At 42.0% G+C, this 24644-nt stretch overlaps 1 protein-coding gene across 7 annotated transcripts in view; it reads left to right on the forward strand.

Moving 5' to 3' along the window:
* The window catches only part of ANKS1B (ankyrin repeat and sterile alpha motif domain containing 1B), an 827013-nt gene that overhangs the window by 563752 nt on the left and 238617 nt on the right, over positions 1 to 24644 (forward strand). For all 7 annotated transcript variants that reach the window (XM_059681894.1, XM_059681893.1, XM_059681896.1 and 4 more), the window contains one exon: positions 5311 to 5463. In XM_059681894.1, the coding sequence (XP_059537877.1) occupies positions 5311 to 5463 (153 nt within the window). The remainder of the gene's footprint in view (positions 1 to 5310; positions 5464 to 24644) is intronic.

The following is a 24644-nucleotide window of genomic DNA, read 5'->3' on the forward strand; positions in this document are numbered from 1 at the left end:
ATAGGGAAGGAGAAATGGATGGGAGAGGAAAGAAAAGTTCTAATTGGAAGTTGAAAATGTTAGCAGCCAACAGACTCAGTATTATATCAAAATAAGCCTGGGTCTAATTTAAGGCAGTGGAGAGGGAAGAGAACTAAGAGTTACTGAAGACCTATTATATCCAAAGCACTCTGCTAGGCAATATCTATACCCTATCTACACTACTAAAAGAGAAACATGGTAATTGATGTACGACCGCTACCCTTTTCATTGGCTAATCAGCGAGATATGCAAATTAACTGTCAGCCAAGATGGCGGCCAGCAGCCAGGCAGCTTGAAACTAACATGAGGCTTGGTTGCCTCAGTGACGGAGGAAACCAACATTCCCCGCCTGTGGCTGCAGGCCTCTGAGCAGGCAGTTTAAGAAACATTGTAACAAATACCTCCAGACTTCAGCCAGCAGGATCGCAACATTGTATGCAAAGGCCAGAAACCTACTTTCAGCCGTGGAGGCCTAAGAGCTGGAGCCAAGCCTCAAGGTAAAGCTGGCCCAGAATAAAAAAAAAAAAAAAAAAGAATAAAAGGAGCCGTTGGGAACTTCAGTCACTCCCAGCCTGAAAACAGCCCTCAGCCCCTCACCCAGACTGGCCAGGCACCCCAGTGGAAACCCCCACCCTGATCCAGGACACCCTTCAGGGCAAACCAGCCGGCCCCACCCATGCACCAGGCCTCTACCCTATATAGTAAAAGGGTAATATGCCTCCCGGCACCGGGATCAGCATGACAGGGGGCAGCGCCCAAACCCCCTGATCGCCCTGCGGCTCTGTGTGTGACAGGGGGCGGGGCCCCAACCCCCTGAGCAGCCCTGCTCTGTGTGTGATAGGGGGGGAGCTCCCCAACCCCCCACCATGGGCCCTGCTCTGTGTGTGATGGGGTAGAGCCATAACCTCCCCATCAGCCCTGCCCTGAGTGTGAGAGTGGCGGCGCCCCAATCCCCTGATCGGCCCTGCTCTGTGGGTGACAGGGGCAGCGCCCCAACCCCCTGATTGGCCCTGCTCTGTGCGTGACAGGGGGTGGCGCCGCAACCTCCCCATCGACCCTGCCTTGAGTGTGACGGGGCGGTGCCCCAACCCCCCAATTGGCCCTACCCTGAGTGTGACTGAGGGTGGCATCACAACCTCCCAATCTGCCCTGTTCTATGCATGACAGGGTGGCACCCCAACTCCCCAATTGGCCCTGCTCTGAGCCCGACTAGGGGCTGCACCTAGGGATTGGGCCTGCCCTCTGCCACCTGGGAGCAGGCCTAAGCCAGCAGGTCGTTATCTCCTGAGGGGTCCCAGACTGCGAGAGGGCACAGGCCGGGCCAAGGGACCCCCCCTCCCCCTCCGAGTGCACAAATTTTTGTGCACCGGGCCTCTAGTACCATATAATTCTCACAACAACACTTGGGGTAGGCACTACTGTCAGAATCCAAAGTCCCTTTTGGAAGGAGAGAACTGAACTGAAAAACATTTTAGAAATCAAATGTGTAAAACTTGTTGGCCTAACTAGATATGCTGGTAAGTAAAACAGAAAGAGGAAAGATGCCTCCTAAGCATCGACGTGTCAATGGTGTGATGGTTATCTGTTAACGGAGATGGGAAACACAGAGGGAGGGCTAGTCTGTGAACTGAAGGAGATAAATTTGTTTTTTTACTTGTGTTGGTGATAGCTATAGGACATCTATGTGAGATGGCCTACAAACAAATGATTGCAAATTTGTGTCTTAGAGCACAAAAAGGGAAGCCAGTGCTGGAGAAACATCCCAGAAATAAAGGCAAAAGCATTCCAAGCATGGAAAATGGAATTAGCAAAGATATGAATGTGTCTTGCACTGTTCATGTTCATGGGACAGTAGCAAGTTAACATACTGTTTAGACATACACACGTGTCTAATCATATGTATTAAGCTGCACATAGCAGAGCAGTGTGAGATTAGGTTGAAAAGATAAGTTTGTAACTGAGCACAGCTGTTCCAGAATGTTGGAATATGACATTTGGGCTTTTATTAAGGAGGAACCACTATAGGTTTTTGTGCAAAGGTTGACTTAAGAGCCTGAGTTTTTGGCAGAGTGATGGAGCAGCAGGTTACAAGATGGAGCAAAGGTGGGGGGGGTGGTGCAAGTGGAAAGCTATTGCATTAGTTTTTGTAAATGCTAATGAGAACCTAAACAGGGTAGTGACAGTAGGAACAGAAATGAAGGAACAGATGGGAGAATTACTTTGAAAGAAATTGTGGTGCACAGTAACCATTCTGCATATCATTAAATACGTGTCAAGTTAATTTTGTAACTTCATATGGCTCTAAAGGTTTCCTCTCTTTAGGTACACAGAGCCTTTAAAATTTATTGGTCACCTGTTCATATGTTTTTTAAATTTTTATTGGTTGCTTTCAGAGAGAGAGAGAGAGAGAGAGAGAGAGAGAGAGAGAGAGAGAGAGAGAGAGAGAGAGAAACATCGATTTGTTCCACTTACCTATCCATTCATTGGTTGCTTCCTGTATGTGCACTGATGGAGATCGAACCTGCAACCTTGGCATACCAGGACAATGTTCTAATCAGCTGAGCTACCTGGCCAGGGCCTAATCATATATTTTTAATTAAGAGTTATAATTTCCATGAGGGAGACACTGCAACTGCTTTCTTCTCTACTGTTTTCACAACATTCATCAGAATAGACACTGACTAAATATTTTTTAATGAGTACATGAATGAATGCTGCCCCTGCACACATCAATGTAGCCATTTCCAGGTCTTCTTCACTCTTGCTCTCTACTCTGCCCATTTCTCACAATCCCAGCAAATACTTCCCTCCCTCTCACCTCCTTAAGGATGGGCTTAGAGAACTTGCCTCATGGGAGTAACTAGATTAATGAGCAGCCAGTCTGCATTCCATGAGATACTGATGTGATTTTTTTCTAATCCTGCCTTCAACTAAACTCAATTTATTCTCTCTTTATTAATTTTTAATGTTATCTCAAACATATCTAATAACTTTCCACTCATGTAAAATATTGAAAATTCAGTGCCAACCCATTGAAACCTCGTTTTATTTTATTTGCCCTTCACTCTCTACTTTAGGCTTTCCCCAGGGTAGTGGCACCTTTCTCTTTCCTTATTCTAAATTCCCTGGCACTGGGCAAGAAGGAGGGATTGTGGGAGAGGCAAACATTGTTATATTTAGTTTGCTTTGCAGAGATCTGGTGGGTATCCCTGCCACTGCTCGTTGGCTAACAGACCATCAACAACCTCTGTGTGGCAGATGGACATTGCTCTCTCAAAGAAGTGGTGTGTCACTTGGGGTGACCTATGGGAACCCCACTGCACAGTCTCTGACATGAAATATCTGACTCTCTGGGTGATAGGGGAGGCTAGGGGACTGTCTAGGGCGGGGGGATAAAATGGATACATATGTAATACCCTTTGTAATACTTTAAGCAATAAAAAATAAAATAAAATAAAATAAAATAAAAAAATAAAAAAAGACAAAAAAAAAAAAAAAAGAAAGAAATATCTGACTCTGCCCCAGCTGGATTCATCAGGACTCCCTAAGCTTATCCCCAGTATCCACCACCAGGGTGGTCAGTTTCATGAATGACTGACAGCAATACCTCCCTGCCAGGCTGTTAATTTCAACTCCATTGAGTTCTCCTTCCTTCTTTCCCTTTCTCTGGTTATTTCCTCCTGTCAACTGGGACAGCCAGGGATTTTCTGGGGCTGGGGTGTTGGTTCAAGTTAGCAGAGTTGACTCAACCACCTCTTGGTCCTGGAGGATACACTTAGCCCAATATTTTTGTAGCTCTCTCCAGAATATGAAGGTACTTCATACCTTTGAGCCTCTGCTTTGGGTCCTAGTCTTCAACTTTACACATACATAACCCTGAGCAGTTATTTACGTTTGTAGCTACTTTGGTATAAACACCGAGCTAAGTGTTACCCAAACAAACATTGAATGAGTAGCTACAACCGGTTAGTCCATGTAAAAGTGATATACAAAAGCCAGATGCAGTTCAGACTCTCATGCAAATAATAAATTACACTGTGACTTTAAAATAGAGGACATTTAAACCTCAAAATTGAAAATAGACTGGGGAGGGAAACAATGGGAAACAGGAAAGGAGAAAGAGTAACTTTAAAAATGAAGGAGTAAGGATCATCTTAAAAATGAGAACACTGCATAGTGACAGAAAGCCTAACATGTTTAAGATTAAAATCTGAAACCCTGACGCCCAGGCTAATCTTTTCTCTGCTCACAAATCAGTCATATAGATTTCCATTAATATTTATCTCCTTGAGTCTGAAGGAAGAGGAAAATCTATTTTGTATGCTGCCCTGTTTTGCTGTTCCCATCACAAATTCACTGAAGGATCACAGCAGGTTGATGAGGTACCAACTGTCCTTAGTAGCAGAAGTATCAGATATATACAGTGTGGCATGCGAAGCAGCACACATCTTGGAAGTGAGTTCCTTCAAGAACCACAAATTCAACTAAAATTCCAGATAAAAGCTAAAGGACTGGAATAATCCATACAGAATTTTAAACCCAGAAGTTTCTCTTGCTGAAATTATTTTCACACTCCAATTTAAACTCAGAAACATTATGCTGTTGTCACACTTCTTTGTTCTCCTAAAGTAAAAAATAAGTAAATAAATAAAATCTGTATATAGCTGATGAAAAATAGAAACCTGTCTGCCAGTACATTCTCTGTTCATGTCTAACATACTGTGGAATCAATGTAGAACACGTGGTCTTTAAACACTGAAAAGCCTTTCTTTGCAGACTTAGCACAGCACTGTTTTTCTCCAGTACGTTTGCAATGCCTACCATACATGTCTTGCATATGGATGAATTCCTTTGGTTGTTTCAGGCAAGTCATACAGTATTTTCACATGCTTTGATGTTGTGCATATGAGAAGTATCATCCACATTTTGGGAATGTGATCCCTTTTGCCTTCAGCATTGCATTTAATGCTGCATGACTGACATCATTTGAAATTCCATCCGACAGAATGCCAATAATGTCTATAACAGAAGTTCAACATATTTAGTTCTCTCAAATATGGAGGTGATGTAGCAGCTAAATTGGAAAGTTTGGGGTGCGTATTTTTAAATTAATTCAGCATGAAGATTATTAGTGAATTAGAATTGTGCATAAAATATTTCGGTTTTCTTCATTTCCTTACCCAGAAAAATCTCTTGCTTCCTATCAGATAAGTTTCCAGGAGGCATCCTGTTTTGGGGACACAAAGTATACAGATTAAAGTAATCTTAATTTACATTTCTTAATTGCAGATGAGACCCATTGGCCATGATGGCTACCATCCCACCTCTGTCGCTGAGTGGCTGGATTCCATCGAACTAGGTGACTACACCAAAGCCTTCCTAATCAATGGCTACACGTCGATGGACCTGTTGAAAAAAATCTGGGAGGTTGAGCTTATTAATGTAAGTTGGTCTCTTAAAGATGCCTTAGTCATTCAACCCTTGATAAATGTAGTTCTTATTGTGCACAAGAAATTTTTTTCTTTCTTTATAAATGTTCGGACATCTAAGGATTTACAGACATGCCTTCTGGTTTTAAATATACATCTCTCTTGGCTCCAGTCAAGTTCCACAGTCACGGTCTTTTGCAGTTTTGAGGTGGGAACTCAAAGGACTCTCGGGGTGTTTTGCATTATCTCAGAAAACTTTCCAAGCACTTTTGGATTTTCCAATTTAGGAAATTTTATCAGTTTAGGGTATGGATGTGATAACGAATAGGCTCCTATTTTATCTTTGCTCAAATTTATTGCTAAAGAGGAAGGTTATAATTTTTGGTTGAATATTATGATTCCTTGACTCTACTCCTTAATTGCATAAGAGACTGCTTTGGTTCATACTAAATAGGCTGCTGTAATATCAAAATTTTATTTTCCACAGCTTATATCTAATCTTGTCTTCATTTTATTCATACACATGGCATAGGTTTTCTATAAAAACTGGCCAATATATGTTGCCATGTATTTGAGTCCAAAGAGATCGACTGAATGTACATAGGTATTTTTGTTACTGACACTTCTCTCATTTTATTTTTACTGCTCTTTCATTTCTAATAGAATAAAGGGATGACAGAGATAAAAAGATATTATATAATGATCATGTCTTTGCATTACATTTGGAATCACGAACACTTCTTCTTAAACGTGAATGTGAAATCATTTAATTTTTTAAAGGATTCATTAGATTTAAGTTCTATAGTCTAATAACTGAAAACGTATTCGGAAGCTGAAAAGTAAAGCAGGTGAATTTCTGCTGGTTCAAAAGTGATCAGTTCTACTCTCTATTCCACATTGTCTCCAAAAAGTCCGGTCTCGACATAATACACGTCACTAATTATATTAAATGATGGCCATTAGTAGTGACTGATTATTCTTTGCTTTTAAATGTCTGTCCTAAAAATAATACCTTTTCTGGAACATCTCATAAAAACTGTTCTTTAATCTAAAAAACAAAACAAACCAAAAAAAACCCACTTTCAATGGACAAATTCTTGGCTCCTTCTAATTGGCCATCTTCTCCTCTTAGCTTTCGGTGCTCATCCCTCACAAAAGCGATCATTATTTCAGAAGAAACTTACTGACTAAAAGCCTCTGATTAATTTTGCTCTTAGTCTGTATGGCAGTGTAACTAGCTGAAACTGTGCTGCTTTTTTAGTTGCATCAAGCCGATTTCAGTTCTCCACTGAGAACTCAATACTCATCTTACGGCTACTCTTAGCCTTTTGTTAAAGGGGTACCTTCCATAGATCAAACAAGCGTGCTTCCAATTAAGTTGCATTCAAGCCAACGATATAATTGACAAATATCTCTATGTAGCATCTTCTGAATAAGGCTTTTCCCCACTGAAGAACAGACATGATAGATAGCATAGGAGTCACTCACCTAACAGGCTTTAGCACCAATCCCTCATTGAAAAAAAAAATGGATTCCAATAGAAATTGACTATAAAATGTGTGAAGCAAGTATCATTGAAACAAGACTATACTCTCTCAAAATCCAAATGCTGAGACTAGTGTTTTGGACCCACACCTTCCTCAGTGCTGGAGACACCAGTGGCCCAGAGATCCCTGGTCAGTCCCTGTGGCCTCGCATTATGGACAGCTACAATACCTGCAGGGTCAGTGGTGCCAGAAGGTTTACCGCCAGGGTCAGGGACTGATCCACCACCACCCATGGGCCAGCCAGCCCTGAGTTGGGACTGTCTCTTTAAGGGTTTTCCCTTTAGCTGCATTTTCTGTAACGCAATCTGACTTTGATATGGAGAGCAGAAGTGCTCATCACAAGCATTGTATCAGAATTGGAAAACATAATCACTGTGGTTGAGACCTTGAGGCCTAAATTCTCCAGCCTGGAGTATAGCATCTGCATGTAACACCAGCCTTTTTTCTTGTTTCATTTAAATTAATTTATTGTCCTTAAAATAAATTGGTAAAACTTAAAGTTCCTTGTGACATCTTTACAGGCAAGTTTGCACTCTTGAAGGAGGCTTTGCAAGTCGTTTCTCTCAGTAGATATACTGATTATGGACAAACGCTGTTCTGTACTTTCATGCTTGGAAATCAGAGAACAAAATGTTTGTGTCCATGAAAGCTGCTGTGTAAGAGTCATTCTTTGAGTGGTTTAGGGTTGTTGGCTTATGAAGCTTTTGACTGGTCTCAGAGTCAAGACTTTTATTTATCTCAACTAATGAGGGAAGGCATCCAGGTATAAGAAAACATCTTGTATAATATACTAGAGGCCCGGTGCATGAAAATCGTGCAGGGGTAGGGTGCCTAGGCCTGGCCAGTGATCAAGGCCGATCTGTGGGTCAATCAGGGGGGCGCCCTGCTGGCACCCACCTTGGCTGGCTTGGGGCCTGAGGGCCGGGGACAGCTTCTGCATTAAGCGTCTGCCCCTGGTGGTCATTGTGTGTCATAGCAACTGGTTGTTCTGCCATTTGGTCAATTTGCATATTAGGCTTTTATTATATAGGATGGGCCTTGTAATTCTATATTAAGTACCCACTGTTGTGTTTTAGGCTGAAGAGAATGTACAGTCACCTTGAATGAGAGCAAAGCTAATTTGGGAAATTCACATCTTGAAACTTGGTGTTGACTGGCTAGTTTGAAGGAAACGAAGTGACCCCAATAACTGTGGTTCTGTGTAAACTAAAGAGAGAAGTGCAAGTGTAGACAACTTTGAGACAGAGGCCTGCTGGTGGAGGGAAAGAGGATGAGGATGAGGATGAGGAGGATGACTGCTGATATGATTGCAAGTAACTGCAGCATCACTACATAGTATTGACTAAGCCTCCAATTTCACATGGTATTACGCTTGATAGTAAATCATACAGTCTCAGTGGCATAATAAGCTTATTCAAAGTATTTTCAGAATGAAATTAAAACTATACAAAGTTGTGAGTTAACAAGCACAAATACGTTTGAAATTGTAATCTTTCTAAAAGTGTCCAAAGATCTTCTTCTTGGTGGAGTATATTGCCTTTGAAAAACAAGGTTATTTGAGTAACCTAATAAGGGTTTTGGTCACAAAGCTACTCAAGTATAAGGATTAAGGAGTGTGTTAGAAATCTCATGTCTTAAAACCACCATTGTCAGCAGGAGAAATAAAGCACAGAGAAACTTTTAAGACATCAGGTATTGTCAATTTTATAGGCCCCTATGTATCCAGACATAGAGAATTCCTTTATGCCAGTAATTGTTCTCTTTGTTCCCTAATCCATGTTTTATATTCAGAAACCAATCTTTTTTATCAATATTTCTGTTTTGCCCCTATGTCTGCCACTATCATTAATAGCATCATTAATATCGCTTTTACATGATATTTTATTGTTAAAATATTAATATGTTGGGAGAGATTGTCAGGCAAATTGTTCCCTTTGCAGATGCTAGCTGGTGAAACTCTAGCTTGAATTATAGTCATCAGCAAAGGCTTGCTAAGAGAGTGAAAGGCAAGTTAACAGTGTGTGAGTACATCAATATTTTTAAAACGAATTTTTCTGGCCTTGCCTCTAGTATTACCAAGTTTGCACAGCAGTTTCTACTGTTGACAACCTCAACAGCCCTGCATGGGGGAAATTTTAGATAAAAAGGTTGCATATTACCCATATGAGATATGTATGGATAATTATTAAATCCCCATGAAATTATCCATTTTCTAGATTAAAAACATATTGCAATTATGAAAAACAATGTTAATTTACTATACCACTGGAGAAACTAAGATGGCGGTATAGAGGTAAACACCGGGAAATTGCTGCCTCCCACAACAACTTCAAAAATACAACAAAAAGACAAAACGGACATCATCCAGAACTACAGGAAGGCTGGCTGAGTGTAAATTCTACAACTAGAAGAAAAGAGAAAAGCACACTGAGACTCAGAGGAGCTGTGGAAGTAAAGTGCAAAGGTACGGAGGCTCGAGCGCACGCACTGAAAGGGGCTGGTACCTGAGGACGCGGCTGTCTTTTTTAATCAAGAGGGAGTCACAAGCTCCCCACTGCTCTGAACTCCAGTTCCGGGAAGTCTCTGGGGACCCAGGACTCATATGGGGAGAAACTGGACTGTCTGGCAGCAGGCAGAACTCTGAACTTGAGGGCAGCTTTCCCTCAGAGGTGCTTGCAGCAATTACCGGGACACTGAGACACGCGGCCCCTTAGGGCAGGGTTGAGGACCAGCCATAGCTGCTTGCTCCACCCTTTGATTCCCTGAGACCCCGACCCACCCAGGCTGCAGCAGAGGCTTCTGCATATGAATGCCCTGGCCCTTTGCAACCTGAAAATTACCTAGCAAATTGCAGCTGGGCCAGGCAGACCCAGAACTTCCAAGAGAAGGCCCAAGGCCCCACAGCAGCTCGCATTGCTTCACAGCTGGGCCTCATCAGGGCACCTCCAAACTCCAAAAAAGGAAGGGGAATCTGCAGTTCTCTTTGTAGCTCCTGCTGGGTAACCTCAGGCAGAGGCTAAATTAGCACCTCCTTAGATCCAAGAGCCAGTGTACCCAGTGGTCAGAGAGGGACCATTCAGACTACAACTCCTCAGATCCATAAGGGACACACTCGGGGCAGACTCAGTGAGAACCAAAGCCCCATTGAAGCAAGTCTTGCCCCAGAAGGGTGTCTTCAGCACAGAAGTTCTCCCACTGCAAACATAGCTGATTCTCACTGCCAATTGGCCTGGAGGTCAATTCCTCCCAGTGATCCTACAACAATCAAGGCATAACTACAACAAGACTGTGCACAAAGCCCACAAGGGGGTGGACCAAGAGTGTCCACCTCAGGTAACTGGGGAGGCTGAGCCACTGGGCCCTACAGGACACCTAGCACACAAAACCACTCTACCAACACAGGGAAGCATAAAAAATGCAGAGACAAAGAAACAGGTCACAAATGACAGAAATGGAGGAAAGCAAATGACTAGATATAGAGTTCAAAACCACATTTATAAGGTTTTTCAAGAATTTTATGGAAACCGCTGATAAATTTTGTGAGACCCTGGAGGATATGAAAAAAGACCAACTAGAAATTAAGCATACGCTGACTGAAATAAAGAATAATATACAGAGATCCAACAGCAGACAAAAGGATCCCAAGAATCAAGTCAAAGATTTGAAATACAAAGAAACAAAAAATACCCAACCGAAAAAGAAAAAAGAAAAAAGGTTCCAAAAATATGAAGATAGTGTAAGGAGCCTCTGGGACAACTTCAAGCGTACCAACATCAGAATTATAGGGGTACCAGAAGAAGAGAGAGGGCAAGATATTGAAAACCTATTTGAAGAAATAATGACAGAAAACTTCCCCTGCCTGGTCAAAGAAATAGACTTACAAGTCCAGGAAGCGCAGAGAACCCCAAACAAAAGGAACCCAAAGAGGACCACACCAAGACACATCATAATTAAAATGCCAAGAGCAAAAGACAAAGAGAGAATCTTAAAAGCAGCAAGAGAAAAACAATCAGTTACCTACAAGGGAGTACCCATACGACTGTCAGCTGATTTCTCAATAGAAACCATGCAGGCCAGAAGGGAGTGGCAAGAAATATTCAAAGTGATGAATAGCAAGAACCTACAACCAAGATTACTTTATCCAGCAAAGCTATCATTCAGAATAGAAGGTCAGATAAAGAGCTTCACAGATAAGAAAAAGCTAAAGGAGTTCATCACCACGAAACCAGCATTATATGAAATGCTGAAAGGTATTCTTTAAGAAGAGGAAGAAGAAAAAGGAACTCTTACCATTTGCCACAGCATGGATGGAACTGGAGAGTGGATAAATACCACATGATCTCACTCATTTGTGGAATATAATGAACAACATAAACTGATGAACAAGGACTGATCCAGAGACAGAGAGGCATTGATTGGACTGTCGGGCCTTGGAGGGAAGGTAGGGGAGGGTGGGGGTAAGGGGGAAAGATCAACCAAAGGACTTATATGCAAGCATATAGGCCTAACCAATGGACACGGACAACGGGGGGGAGGGGGGGGAGGGCATGGGGGGGTGTAGGGGGTAACGTGGGGATAAGGACACATATGTAATATCTTAATCAATAAAAATATATTTTAAAAAAATTACTATACCACTGTGTACCTATTAGGGAATTTTGGAAAGACCAAGCAAATTGGAACAGTGTCCAATTTGTTAATTTGTGAATCTCAGTGTACCTATCATTCATTTCTCCCCAGTGGATTTACCAAGGAAACAATTCTAGATTAGGCTTATGATATTCACTGGCATTGATCATGATAAATGTACATATTGAATGAACAAAATAAAATGCAGGCCTCACTGTGTTCTTAAATCCTTGCTCCTAAGTACAAAAATAGCTTTGACAATCTAACTGTGGTGATTGGCTGTGTTTTAAATACCTTTGGGTAGAAACAAATAAAATAACTACAGCAGTGATACCCGTGTGTCCCATGAAAATCATTTGGACTTATTTTGCAACAGTAAATTGATTAGAAGATCATCTGCTTCCTGCCTAATAGCCACCGAAATCGTATTTGCATCACTCTTTTGTTTAGAACTGTCAGGGGTTATTTTCTCTTTTGCAATATTGTTGATTTCATTTCTACCTTTCCAGGGGAAATATTGTGATAAGCTAATCACTTGGAGATGCACTAAGAAATTTTCAAAGGAAACATTCTAATTTTAATTTTGTGTTAAATCTGTAATTGTGTGGCTTTTATTTACTTACTAGGGGCCCAGTGCACGAAATTCATGCACTGGGTGTGTGGGGGGGAGTGTCCCTCAGCCCAGCCTGCCCCCTCTCACATACTGGGAGCCCTCAGGCGTTGACCCCCATCACCTTCCAATCGCAGGATCAGCCCCTTGCCCAGCCTGACGCCTGGGCCAGAGGTGTCAGGCCTGGGCAGGGGACCCTCATTTCCCCCCATCACTGGTTCTGCCCCCAGCCCAGGCCTGATGCCTCTGGCCCAGGCGTCAGGCCTGGGCAGGGGACCCCCAGACCCCTCCGATTGCTGGCTCTGCCCCTTGCCCAGGCCTGACGCCTCCGCCAGAGGTGTCAGGCTTGGACAGGGGACCCCCATCTCCCCCCGATCACTGGCTCTGGCCCCCGCCCAGGCCTGATGCCTCGGCCTGAGGAGTTGACCCTCATCACCCTCCGATCACCAATCACCAGATCGGCCCCTTGACCAGGCCTGAGGCCTCTGGCAGAGGTGTCAGGCCTGGGCAGGGGACCCCCAGCTCCCCGCGGTTGCAGGCTCCACCCCTGCCCAGGCCTAACGCCTCTGGCCTAGGCGTCCGGCCCAGGCAGCGGGGACCCGCAGCTGCAGCGGCCCCGCAATCGTGGGCTTCGCTTTAGGCCCAGGCAAGGGACCCCTAGATCCTGGGACTGCCAGCTTTGACCGTGCCCAGCTCCCATCGCTGGCTCCACCCCTACTTCCTGCTATCACTGGCCAGGGCGGAAAAGGCACCTGATTCTCTGATCATGGCTGTGGGGCAGGGCAAAGGCGGCCCCAGGGCCGCCTTTGCCCTGCCCCCCAGCTCTTAGCTCCCCCCTGGGTTTCGGATCACTGTCAGTGGCAGGGGGCTTCTTCCTGCTTTCCCTTTCGCCTCCCTGCATTGTGCCTACATATGCAAATTAACCACCATCTTGTTGGCAGTTAACTGCCAATCTTAGTTGGCAGTTAATTTGCATATAGCCCTGATTAGCCAATGCAAAGGGTATCGCCGTACGCCAATTACCATTTTTCTCTTTTATTAGTGTAGATGCTCTAGAAATAGAGTCCTATCAGTGTCAAATTTAGACTCACTACTTGCTTTGCTTTTACCTTGCTTTTACCTTATGATCAGCGTCATAAACTCACACTCCTGTCCACTCTTCCCTCATTGCTATAATGGCAATAAAATTTACTTTCTGCAAGTCCTTTTTCATTGTGTGTGTGTGTGTGTGTGTGTGTGTGTGTGTGTACATATTGGATAAAGACAAATAGTAACTTATGCTGACAACCCAGAAGAATAATCTGCAAATCCACAAATTGCAGGGGGAGAATGAATGTTGTAATTCCATCTCCAAACCAATTATTTTAAGTAAAAGGTTATGCCTTCACTACAGGACATTAATAAATGAGAAAAAAATATTCATTTCTCCTCACCAGGGAAGCTACATCAGTCAATACTTCAAATGTTAAAAAACTTTAATCAAAGCCAAAGGCTTTAACTAAATGACTGGATATGAGTATTCGAGTGTAAAGCAAACTTCATAAATTACCTTTGTATTTAAGCATTTCATTTATATACACACACTGTGCAGCCAGCTTTCCAGCAGCCTTCAAGACAGCTAGACACATTGTCTGAGTCTCAGACGTTCCCAGGCCTGTGTCAGGTGAAACTCCGGGACCCCACCACCTGCTCAGTGCATCTCAATTACAAACTCTCCCAGTCATTCTCCTGAAGCTTCCCAAAGTTCGCGTATGTTTTTTTGGGGGAAAAAAATCCTTTTTCCTTCCTCATATAAGATGGACAATCTTCTCTCAAGCACTCACTCTTCAGTGTTATTTTTAGCCCTTTCACATACAGCCTGGAGGTTGGTGATGGTCTAGAACAGGGATTATTGATTCCACTCTCTGTCAGCATATTGTGTATATCTGCACCTATTACGTTGCTCTCAGCTGTGGAGCCTTGACCTAAACTGAGATAGAATTACACCACAATAAAATGCACTTAAATACTAAATCTTCATTGGAAGGATTAAGCTTTTTTATTTTTTAACATTTTTGGTTGGTAAAAAGACTTTCTTTTGCCTTAATTTTTGGAATGTATTTTTGCTGGGTATAGAATTCCAGGGTAACAGGGTTTTTTTTATCAACACTGATCCACCATCTTCTCTTCTGCATTATTTCTGACAAGAAATCTCCTATTATCCTTTCTTTTTTGTTGTTGTTTTAGTCAGTGTTGTTTTCCCTCTGGCTGCACTTGTCTTTATCACTGCTTTTGAGAAATATTATGATGTACATTGATATAGTTTTCTTCTTGTTTCTTATGTCTGAAGATTTTTATGTTTCTTATGAAGTTATAATTTTCATCAACTTGAGGAAAATTTTGGTTATTATTTCTTTTCTTTTTTTATGGTTTTCTATGAAGTAGTTATATTTCTTGTTTTCTCTTCCGTATTTCAAAACTTTTGTATAGAATTACAATATACATTAAAAACTCCATAACCTATATAATAAAAGCCTAATATGCTAAGTGTCCAGTTGTCCAGTCGGCTGTTCAATCAAAGCATAATATGCTAATGATATGCTAAAGCCACTCAACCACTCACTATGACATGCACTGACCACCAGGGGGCAGAGAGTCGACTGGTCGACCAGCTGCTATGATGTGCACTGACCACCAGGGGGCAGACTCCCCAACTGGTAGGTTAGCTTACTGCTGGTGTCCAGCCAATTGGGACTGAGCAAGATGGGCCAGACATGCCCTGGATCCCTCCCACAATCCCTCCCTGGCCTCAATCATGCACTGATGGGGTCCCTCGACCTGAGCTGCACCCTCTCGTAATCCAGGACCCCTCAGGGGATGTCAGAGAGCTGGTTTCAGCCCAACAGCGAAATGGCCAGTAGCTATGACGTGCACTGACCACCAGGGGCAGATGCTCAACACAGAAGCCAGGCTCATGGCTGGCAAGTGCAGCAGCAGTAGCATGAGCCTTTCCCACCTCCGCAGCAGCGCTAAGGATGTCCAACTAATGGCTCCCAGACCGTGAGAGGGCACAAGCTGGGCTGAGGGACAACCCCCCTCCTGAGTGCACGAATTTTGTGCACTGGGACTCTAGTATATTATAAGTGTACAGCCTAATGATTTTACACAAAAAGACCACACATGTAACTAGCACCCAAACAAGAAATAAAAATTTACCAGCACCCCAAAGTTCACTCATGGTCCCTTCCAGTAGTTTTCCCATGACCCCAAGGCAGCTATCATCCTTACTTCTAACAGCAATGCTCAATTTGCTTGTTTTGTACAGAATGCTCTTACATGTAGCTTCTTTAATTTATATCACATTGCATATAGTTTAAGGACTGATCATTCTCTCTCATTGCTAGGTACTATACTGAACTTGTTTTTACAGCATTATTAAAATCTAATTCGCATATTATACAATTCACCCACTTATAGTATACAATTCAATCATTTTAGTATATACACAGAGTTATACAATCATCACCAAAATTATTTTTATTGTACTCAAAAAGATGTAACATAAAATTTGCCTTGCTAACCAATTTAACTATACTGTATAGTAGTGTTAAGTAACTTTATTGCACAACAGATCTCTAGAACTTTTCCATCTTGCAATACTGAAATTTTATATCCATTGAATAGCAACCTCTCTTTTACCTCTCACCCAGCCCTTGGCACCCACCATTCTACTTTCTGTTTCTAAAAATTTGACTGCTTTAAATACCTCACATAAGTGGAATTGTGTAATATTTGTCTTTTTTTGTGACTGGCTTATTTCACTAAGCATAATGTCCTCAAAGACATTCATGTTGTGTAGCATATGACAGGATTCTCCTTTTTTAAGGCTGAATTATATTCCATTGTATGTAATACCACATTTGTTTTATCCACTCACCCATCGATAGACATCTGGGTTGCTTTCATCTCTTGCCTGTTATGAGTAACACTGCAGTGAACATGGATGTGTAAATATCACCTTGAGATTTTGTTTTCAATTATTTTGACTATATACTTAGAAATGGGATTGCTGGATCATATAGTACTTTTAGTTTTTAAAATGTTAGGAACCTCTATAATGGCTGCCCCATAGTTATTATTTCTTAAAATATTGGTTTTTGTCATCTTTCTCCTCTCCATTGGAAACTCCAATCACATGTGCATTAAGCCTTTTGAAGTTGGACCACAGCGCACCAATGCTCTATTCATTTTTTCAACACTTTTTCTCTGTCTGAGTCATTGGATCATTTCTATTGCTGTCTTCAAGTTCACTAACATTTTCTTCTTATAATGCCCAATCTGCCATTATTACCATACAGCATGTTTTTCATCTCCAGTGGTTAGACTTGAGTCCTTTTTACATTCTCCATGTCTCTAACTGCTCAATCTTTTCTCTAAGTTGTTGAACATGTGGAATGCAGTTATAATAACTTTTAATGCCTTTGTATTCTAGTTTTGGGTTGGTCCTCTAACTTGCTAAAAATATGGAATCTGATTATAATAATTATTTTTAATGCCCTCATCTTCTAACTTTTCCAACATTGTGTCAGTTTATGGTTGTTTTTGATTGAGAGATTTTTCTCGTTATTGTTCATGGCATGCCTGGTAATCTTCATTGTATGCCAGACATTATGAATTTTACCTCATTGGGTGGTGAATTTTTTCTGTACTCCTATAAATATTCTTGAGCTTTGTTCTGGGACGCAGAGAAGCTCCTTGTATATACTTTGATCCTTTCAGGTTTTGTTTTCCAGAGTAGGCAAGACCAGAGCATCATTTAAGTCTGTGGCTAACACTTCCAGACTCCTGAGGCAAAATGTGCCTGAGTATCCCCACAGTGCCCTGTGAGTTTCCAAACAGCCCAGTCTGAACAGTGCAAACTGTTACCAACCCTGTTTGAATTCTGAGTGCTATTCCCATAAATATTTTCAGGTGGTCTTGTTTATCTGGCCTTGGATAGTTTCCTTGTATGCATATGCTGATTTTTGTACTCTCTCCCGTCTAGTACTCTACCCAAAAAACTCTAACCATGTAATCTCCTTAGAGCAGCCGTGGGCAAACTACGGCCCGTGGGCCAGATCCAGCCCGTTTGAAATGAATAAAACTAAAAAAAAAAAAAAAAGAAAGAAAAAGACCGTACCCTTTTATGTAATGATGTTTAATTGTTTAATGATGTTTACTTTGAATTTATATTAGTTCACACAAACACTCCATCCATGCTTTTGTTCTGGCCCTCCGGTCCAGTTTAAGAACCTATTGTGGCCCTCGAGTCAAAAAGTTTGCCCACCCCTGCCCTAGAGTCTCACATCATCTTCGCAATAAAGCATCTTCTCAATTCAAAGCATCTTCCAGGCTCCCTGGGAATTCTCTCAAGGTGACAAACTAGGGAAACTGTAGGACTGACTTTGCGTGTTTCTCATCTCTCAGGGATCCATGTCCCTCATTGCCTCATGTTAATGTTTTGAAAACCCGTGTTTTATTTATTTTGTCTAGATTTCTTCATTGTGTCAAGTTGGAGGGTTTAGCCAATCCATGCTACTTCATCTTGACCAGAAGCCCAAGTCCATGCAACTTCTTATTAATCCCACACCTAAACAATTGAATCAAAATCTTTGGGGTGGCATCTGGGCATTGAGAGGTTTTTTAGAAGCGCCCCAGATGATTTTAATGTACAGCCTGAATTTTAAAATGCTGCTGTAATCAGTAGGGATCCATTAAAAGGATTTTAATCAGGGGAATGACATGATCAGAAGCAGTAGGCAGGGGCAGAAACCGACATACTGAATAAGGTAGAGCGGAGTGTGAAGGAAGAAGCAGCTGAGTCAGTGATTCCGCCCTACAGCTATTTCTAGCCATGAATGTGTTAGGCATGACAGCAGTGAAATCTGTGTGCCTCGTGAGGACCGGAGGGTATCCCTGAATTGGAAGTCCATCTGTATTGAGTCAAGTTTCAACACTTTAACCCCATGTATCAAGAAGGCAAAATACAGTCAGTATTGAAGGGCTAGTATAATACATTTCAGAAATGCTCTTCAATAATGGCTAAAATTGTTTCCGTTTGGTCCTTAAAAGGCTAAGTCTTGGTTATATGAAAAATTTACTTCCTGTTTATAGCATAAAGAGTAGGGCATACGCTGTGTATCGGTGCTTCCAATGCACCCTCTCTTCTTTAGTCTTTTTCTTGGAATCAGGTCACTTGATTTTGATTCTTATATCTGCCGCTCAGTATGTGACCTTTAAAAAATCACTTACCCACTGTGGGCCCCAGTGTCTCCTTTGTAAGTAGAGGATAATAACATCTGCCCTGTTGGTTTCCTGTGAGACTCAAAATCACCTGAGAGCTTTTTAATGAACCATGCCTTTCTCTTCTCTCCCTCTTTGATTTTGATATTGCCTCGTTGTTTTCTTTATCTCTTCCTTAGATTCCTCTCCCAGAGTTACGCTAGGAGCTGGCCCACTTCTTTGGAGCAGGCTTTCACTACTCAGTTGCCATTTGCTTCTCCCTCTCTGTTCTCACCGGTTAGAACACAGATAGCCCTGTTTATTGTGCAAACTCCAGCCTCCAGGAATCACCACTCAGCTTATCTTCCCCATTCCCAACTCCTATGTCTTTCTCCTACCTTGGCTCTCCCATCTTGGCCAACTGATACATCTTTTCCTACCAGCTCTGTCCTTACTGCTTAGTGCTGCTCAGAGCCCTCCCACCCCTGGAGTAGGCAAATGTGAGAGGGAATGATGATCAGTTTTGTGTAACAACATCCAGGATAAAACTATGGAGGGCCCCAACCCCCACCCCCGATGACTTGTTTTTCTAACTATGCTTAGTTACGGAATTGCTAGTATCTTCTCCCCTCAACTACAAAGCATTAACCTTTGACTCTCAGTCACCCAGTCCTTTTTATTCTTGAAGCAAAAGACCTTGGGGCAGAGCAGGGTAGTAGCTGAGAGGTTAGGGATATACTCATTCTTAATTTATTTTCCATAAACTTAAGCCTTTCTAGAATCTGTTCCAAAGTTTCAGCTTGATGATCCATAGGAGTAAGAACTTTTGGTAGCTTTTTGAAGTCACTCTGTGTTCCCTTTTTATTGAAATTGCTTTTTAAAAATATATAGTATCATTCATTATAATGAAGTCAGTTAGTTTTTTATTCTGTATTTTGCTCAGATTTCTTACATGGCATGGGGACTTTTGTTTCTTTAAGAACGCTGTTCTGGAAATATTTAGGACAGAGCCTGTTGCTACGGAGATCCATTTCCATTGCAGTTAAATAGGTAATGCAGTAAACTGGCTCTATGCTTTGAGAAGAGAAAATTCTAGTGGATTATTCTATAGTATAAGAAATAAAAATAAAAATACAATACACTTTTCATGCTATTCTAGTGCAGAAATGCTTTGGGTCTTCCTTGGGAGATCTGAGATCATACTGAAAAGATCTAAGCCTCATGAAATGGAACTAGAGAGGTTTTTCGTTAGAAAAAAAATATTAAGACTTTTGACGCCTGACATATGAGCTGCCATGGTAGACATTGACGATAAATAAAGACTCCATAAATCATAATGGTTAACATCATCACTCAAATGAGTATGTAAGATTAATGTTAAAATCAGACCATTATGAAAATAATTCAAAGCTGGAGAGGAGAGAGATGAGGCAGTTGATTTTGTAGTTTAGGATTTATATCTGCTTGAAAGATGTTTAAGGTTGATTTAGAGTTTAAGTTTTGCTATTTTACTAAAGAGATGTAGTATGTTAAATTAAATATCTGCGGTCGCAAATTACTTCCAAACTCAAGGAAAGAGCTATTACTTGTAACCTCAGAAAGCACAATTCCTTACTGTGTAGATCTTATGTCTGGCATCCTGTCGCCACCTGGTGGCAGCATACCTAAAGCACAATAACTAAATCATAAAACTCTCAAAAGCAGAAACTAGCTGCCACATGGAACTTATTCCATCCTAATTTTATATAAATCCTTGTTTTTAATATTATGTGAATAAAACGTGATTCAGGAGAGTTTTATTTTTTAGACATGAAATTCAAACACTATATACCTAAAACTGTTTACAAAAATGGAAAAAACTTTACTATGCATTCTACCAAGTAAATCAATATGGGATAGTGGTACCCTTTAAATAGATGTATGTTTAAATATATATTCTATAGTAAATTTTTTCTTACTTTTGCATAAGTTGCTTTTTGGGGGATAATTATATTTCCTTAAACTTGAAAGGATCACTGCCTTTTTAAAAATTCTATTTCATAAGAGATCAACCGAAGGACTTGTATGCATGCATATAAGCATAACCAATGGACATAAGACACTGGGGGGTAGGGGAGGCCAGGGGATTGTCAAGGGCGGGGGGGGGGAGGACACATATGTAATACCCTTTGTAATACTTTAAGCAATAAAACAATAAAAATAAAAATTCTATTTCATAGTAGCTGGGGGGTGGGGGCATTACAATAAGTATTTATAGTCCTTATCCTCAGAACTTCCAGACTAATGGGGAAGATGGCTGTTGACAGTAGCTGTAACAACAGTTGTTTTAAGGGGACCTAAGTATAAAAGTGGTCTCTGAATCCGTGGGCAGAAGAAAAGATGTGGTGGAAGAGCCAGTAGAGTAAATAGCAACATCAATGGTGAAGGCGCAGAAGTTCTAAAAGCAATCTTCAAGGGTTTGACTCCCAACTCTATTTCTTATCGTTTTACTACCTTGGACAAGTCACTTCACCTTCTCTAAGCATCCATTTCCTTGCCTCTAAATTTTGGATAATCACTTTATCTGTCTTCTAGATAATATCATTGTCAGGGTTAAATAAAATCATGTAGTAATGCATTTTGCACAATGCTTTGCTAATAGAGGCACTCCATTTTTGTTTAATAGAAGCCAAATGGAGGGACAGCTTCCAAGTTCGAAAGACTTATAGGAAGCATTATCAGTTATCTATGGTCACAGCACTGCTGTGCATCAAACTGTCTGCAAAGGCAGTGGCTTCAAGCAACAAGCATTTATTTAGTTCATGAGTCTGCGGGTCAGTAATCCAGGCAGCGCTTGACTGGAAATTTCTTCTGCTCTCAGCTGGCTCCCTCACATCTGGCCGCTGGCTCTAGACGGTTGGGGTATGACAGTCAGCTGAACTGGGATGGTCTCAGCTCAGACAACTAGGGCAACTTGGCTCTACTCCCATCCCATAATGTGCTCTCCCAGGCACGTCCTGTGGCAAAGACAGAGAAATGAAAATGTGCCGGCACTTTTCCAAGCTTCTGTTTGCTAACTATCTGCTAACAATTGCCCAAAGGAAGCTCCATGAGCAACTGAAAATCAAGTTGAGAGGGAAGGATATGTTTCACCTCTTGATAGGAGGAGCTGAAAATTCACGTGAAAATGGCTTAGATGCAGGTTGGGATGAAGAATTGGGGCCATGAATACAATCAGTCCATCACAAAAGAGAAGTTTGATTAGAGAATATTTAAACATTAGATGGTCTTATCATTGTTTCTAAGCTTCCAATCAGAATATGTGGAATCAAAAACATCTCAGAAAAATTAAAATGATTCATGATGCTAAAGTGTGGGGCCTACAGGACGGAAAAAAGACTTGGATAAGGTCCTATACTAGAGGACTTAAATGTAAATGTATGGAGCCTGGCTAGTGTTGCTCAGTGGTTGAGCATTGACCTCTGAACCAGGAGGTCATGGTTCATTTCCCAGGTAAGGCACATGCCTGGGTTGCAGGCTTGATCCCCTGGGGTGGGGGGGGGGGGCGGGGGGCGCGTGCAGGAGCCAGCCAATCAATGATTCTCTCTCATCATTGATGTTTCTATCTCTCTCTCCCTCTCCCCTTCTCTCTGAAATCAATAAAATAAAGTATAATGTTATCAATAAAATAAAGTAAATGTATGGAAATTTTAGGAGCGGGAACCTCCAACCAATGCTGTATGGTAATGAACTTGCTAGATGTATAAAAAGCTGAACATTTGTTTGTTGAATTCATTGGCCATCAAACTAATTTATTTTAGGAAAATAAATTCTAGAGTATGTGTGTAATAGAGAATCGTTTTCATGCCTTTCTCAAATATTTGCTGCATACTCACCCTTTGCTCTGAGTGAGTATGCAACAAAAAAAATTTTTTTAATTGAATGTGGTTCCTTAGGTTAGTTAACTACTCTAGACAGGCACAGGGACTGTAATAAAAAGAAATGTGCCAAATTTACAAATACAGGGAAGCAGGCTTGGGGGGCAGAGTGGAAAAAAAAAAGCTAGACTTGGAGTTATGAGCCAAATTCAGGTTCTGGTTTCTTACTTCCTCTGGAGCAAGACACTTAACCTTTACAACAGCCCTTATACTTATTTTGGTTCATCCCTATTACCCCGAACCCTGCCAATCACCAAATTTCTTGAGGACCTGACCTCAGAAAGCTCAGCTGTATGTCGACCCCCAGTGCCCTTAACAAAGCGGCTCCTTACAGATATTCCCTGACTGAATGCTGCCAGGGGAGGAGTGGGGAGAGGAAGGAACAGAGGAGCCACAGAAGGCAAGGTTGTCAGAGACACATTTCAACTACTTGGCAAGTGGAGGGCCCAGGAGAGGCAACCACTCATGTGACCTGCACCCATCTCAGTGCCACCACCGGGTGCTGCCATCACCTGGGGATGCCAGGCATGTTGGGTAAAAATGCTTCAGTTGAAAGGCAGACCACACTAGATCAGTTTTTGCAGGGCCTCAATGTGTCTAGAATGTGTGTAACTGGGGATCTGACATATGAAGAAGTATGTGCAGTATTTATGTTGACGGGAAATTTTTCTTGAACAGCTGCTATATGCTAAGGCACTGTTCTAGGCTCTAGAAACACAGTGGGAAACAGTACAGGTGACAGAGCCCCTTCTGTCATGGAGTTTACATTCTGGAGGAAGAGACAGACACTAACAGGTAACAAGTAAGTCTATGATGTGACAGCAGAGAGTGGCACATGAAAAAACGTAAAGCAGGGTAAGAGGACAGCAAATGACTAGATCTTAAGGAGGGTGGTCAGAAATGACTTATTTGAGGAGGTGCCATTCAGGCAGAGATCAGAATGAAATGTGGGAATAAGCCATGCAGGGATCAGCATTCCAGGCAGAGGGAAAAGCCAATGCAAATATCCTAAAGAAGGACCATGATATAATAGCATGAGCAAGAGGGGAAATGCTGTCAAAGAGATAGCCAGGGACCAGGTAGTGAGGGTCATGAGAAGGATCAAATTGAATTCCTGTGTGGGTGAGAGCCATGGAGGTGTTTTGAGTAAGAGAGTGTGACATTGTCTGATTTACGTATGTGTTAAAAGCTCACTTTTACTAATGTGGGAGGAACAAGTAGGGGGGGAGGTGACAGGGATGGGGAGAGTGAAAATCTAGCTAAGAGTCTCTCCCAATAGTTAAGACAAGAGATGATGGTGCCACCCAACCAGTGTGGTTCAGTGGCTGAGCATCGACCTATGAACCAGGAGGTCACTGGTTCCATGCCCAGGTTGCAGGCTGGATCCCAGGGGGGAGGGAGGCGGGGAGGGTGGGGAGTCAGTTAAGAGGCAGCCAATAGATGATTCTCTCTCATCATGATGTTTCTATCGCTCTCTCCTTCTCCCTTCCTCTCTCTGAAATCAATAGAAACATGTTTTTAAAAAAATTTTTTTTAAGAAATGATGGTGCCTCATGCTAGTGTAATTGTGAGGAAGAAGATGAATCAAAATATACAATGAGGACAGATCTGATGACTGAGACACTGAGTGTAAGAGGAATGAGTAGTTGAGGATGAGTCAAAGGTTTTGGGTCTGAGCTATTTCTTGAGATTCGGGGGGTGGGGGCGGTATTTGGGAGGAAAAAATGGGGGAGGAGAAATGAAGAGTTCTGCTGAACATGTTAAGTTTGAAGTACCTGTCACACGTTCCAAGTAGCAATGTCTGGTAGCAATTCTAGATACAGCTTTTCAGCTCTTCTTTGCATTTGAAATAAATATTTATGATCAGTGCCTGAGAAAATCCACAGTGTGGCCTAAAAACATTTCTGCACTCGGCACCCTCCATAAAGCTACCCTTTTTTGCAGAAGCCTTTTCTCTTAAGAACCTGCTGCTACAGCAAACACCCAGCCTGGGGCTTGGGGCAGAGAGGGGTACCCTTTCTCCACCTCCACACATCAGGCAGCGTGCCCTTGGCTCTTGACCTGCTATTTATTTGTCAAAGCAGTTGACTAAATCTTTAGGGCAGTATCTTTGAGTAGAAAGAGAAGAATAACTTTGGCTCTGACAAAAATACCAGGGCAGGCTTCACACACCGTGTGATTGACAGCCGGCCCACAGCAGGACTGTGAATTATTCCATAGCTTTCCAGCTGACACTCCCCAGTCTGCCTTT

This window comes from Myotis daubentonii, chromosome 2, assembly GCF_963259705.1.
Source record: "Myotis daubentonii chromosome 2, mMyoDau2.1, whole genome shotgun sequence".
In the NCBI taxonomy this organism is placed as follows: domain Eukaryota; kingdom Metazoa; phylum Chordata; class Mammalia; order Chiroptera; family Vespertilionidae; genus Myotis; species Myotis daubentonii.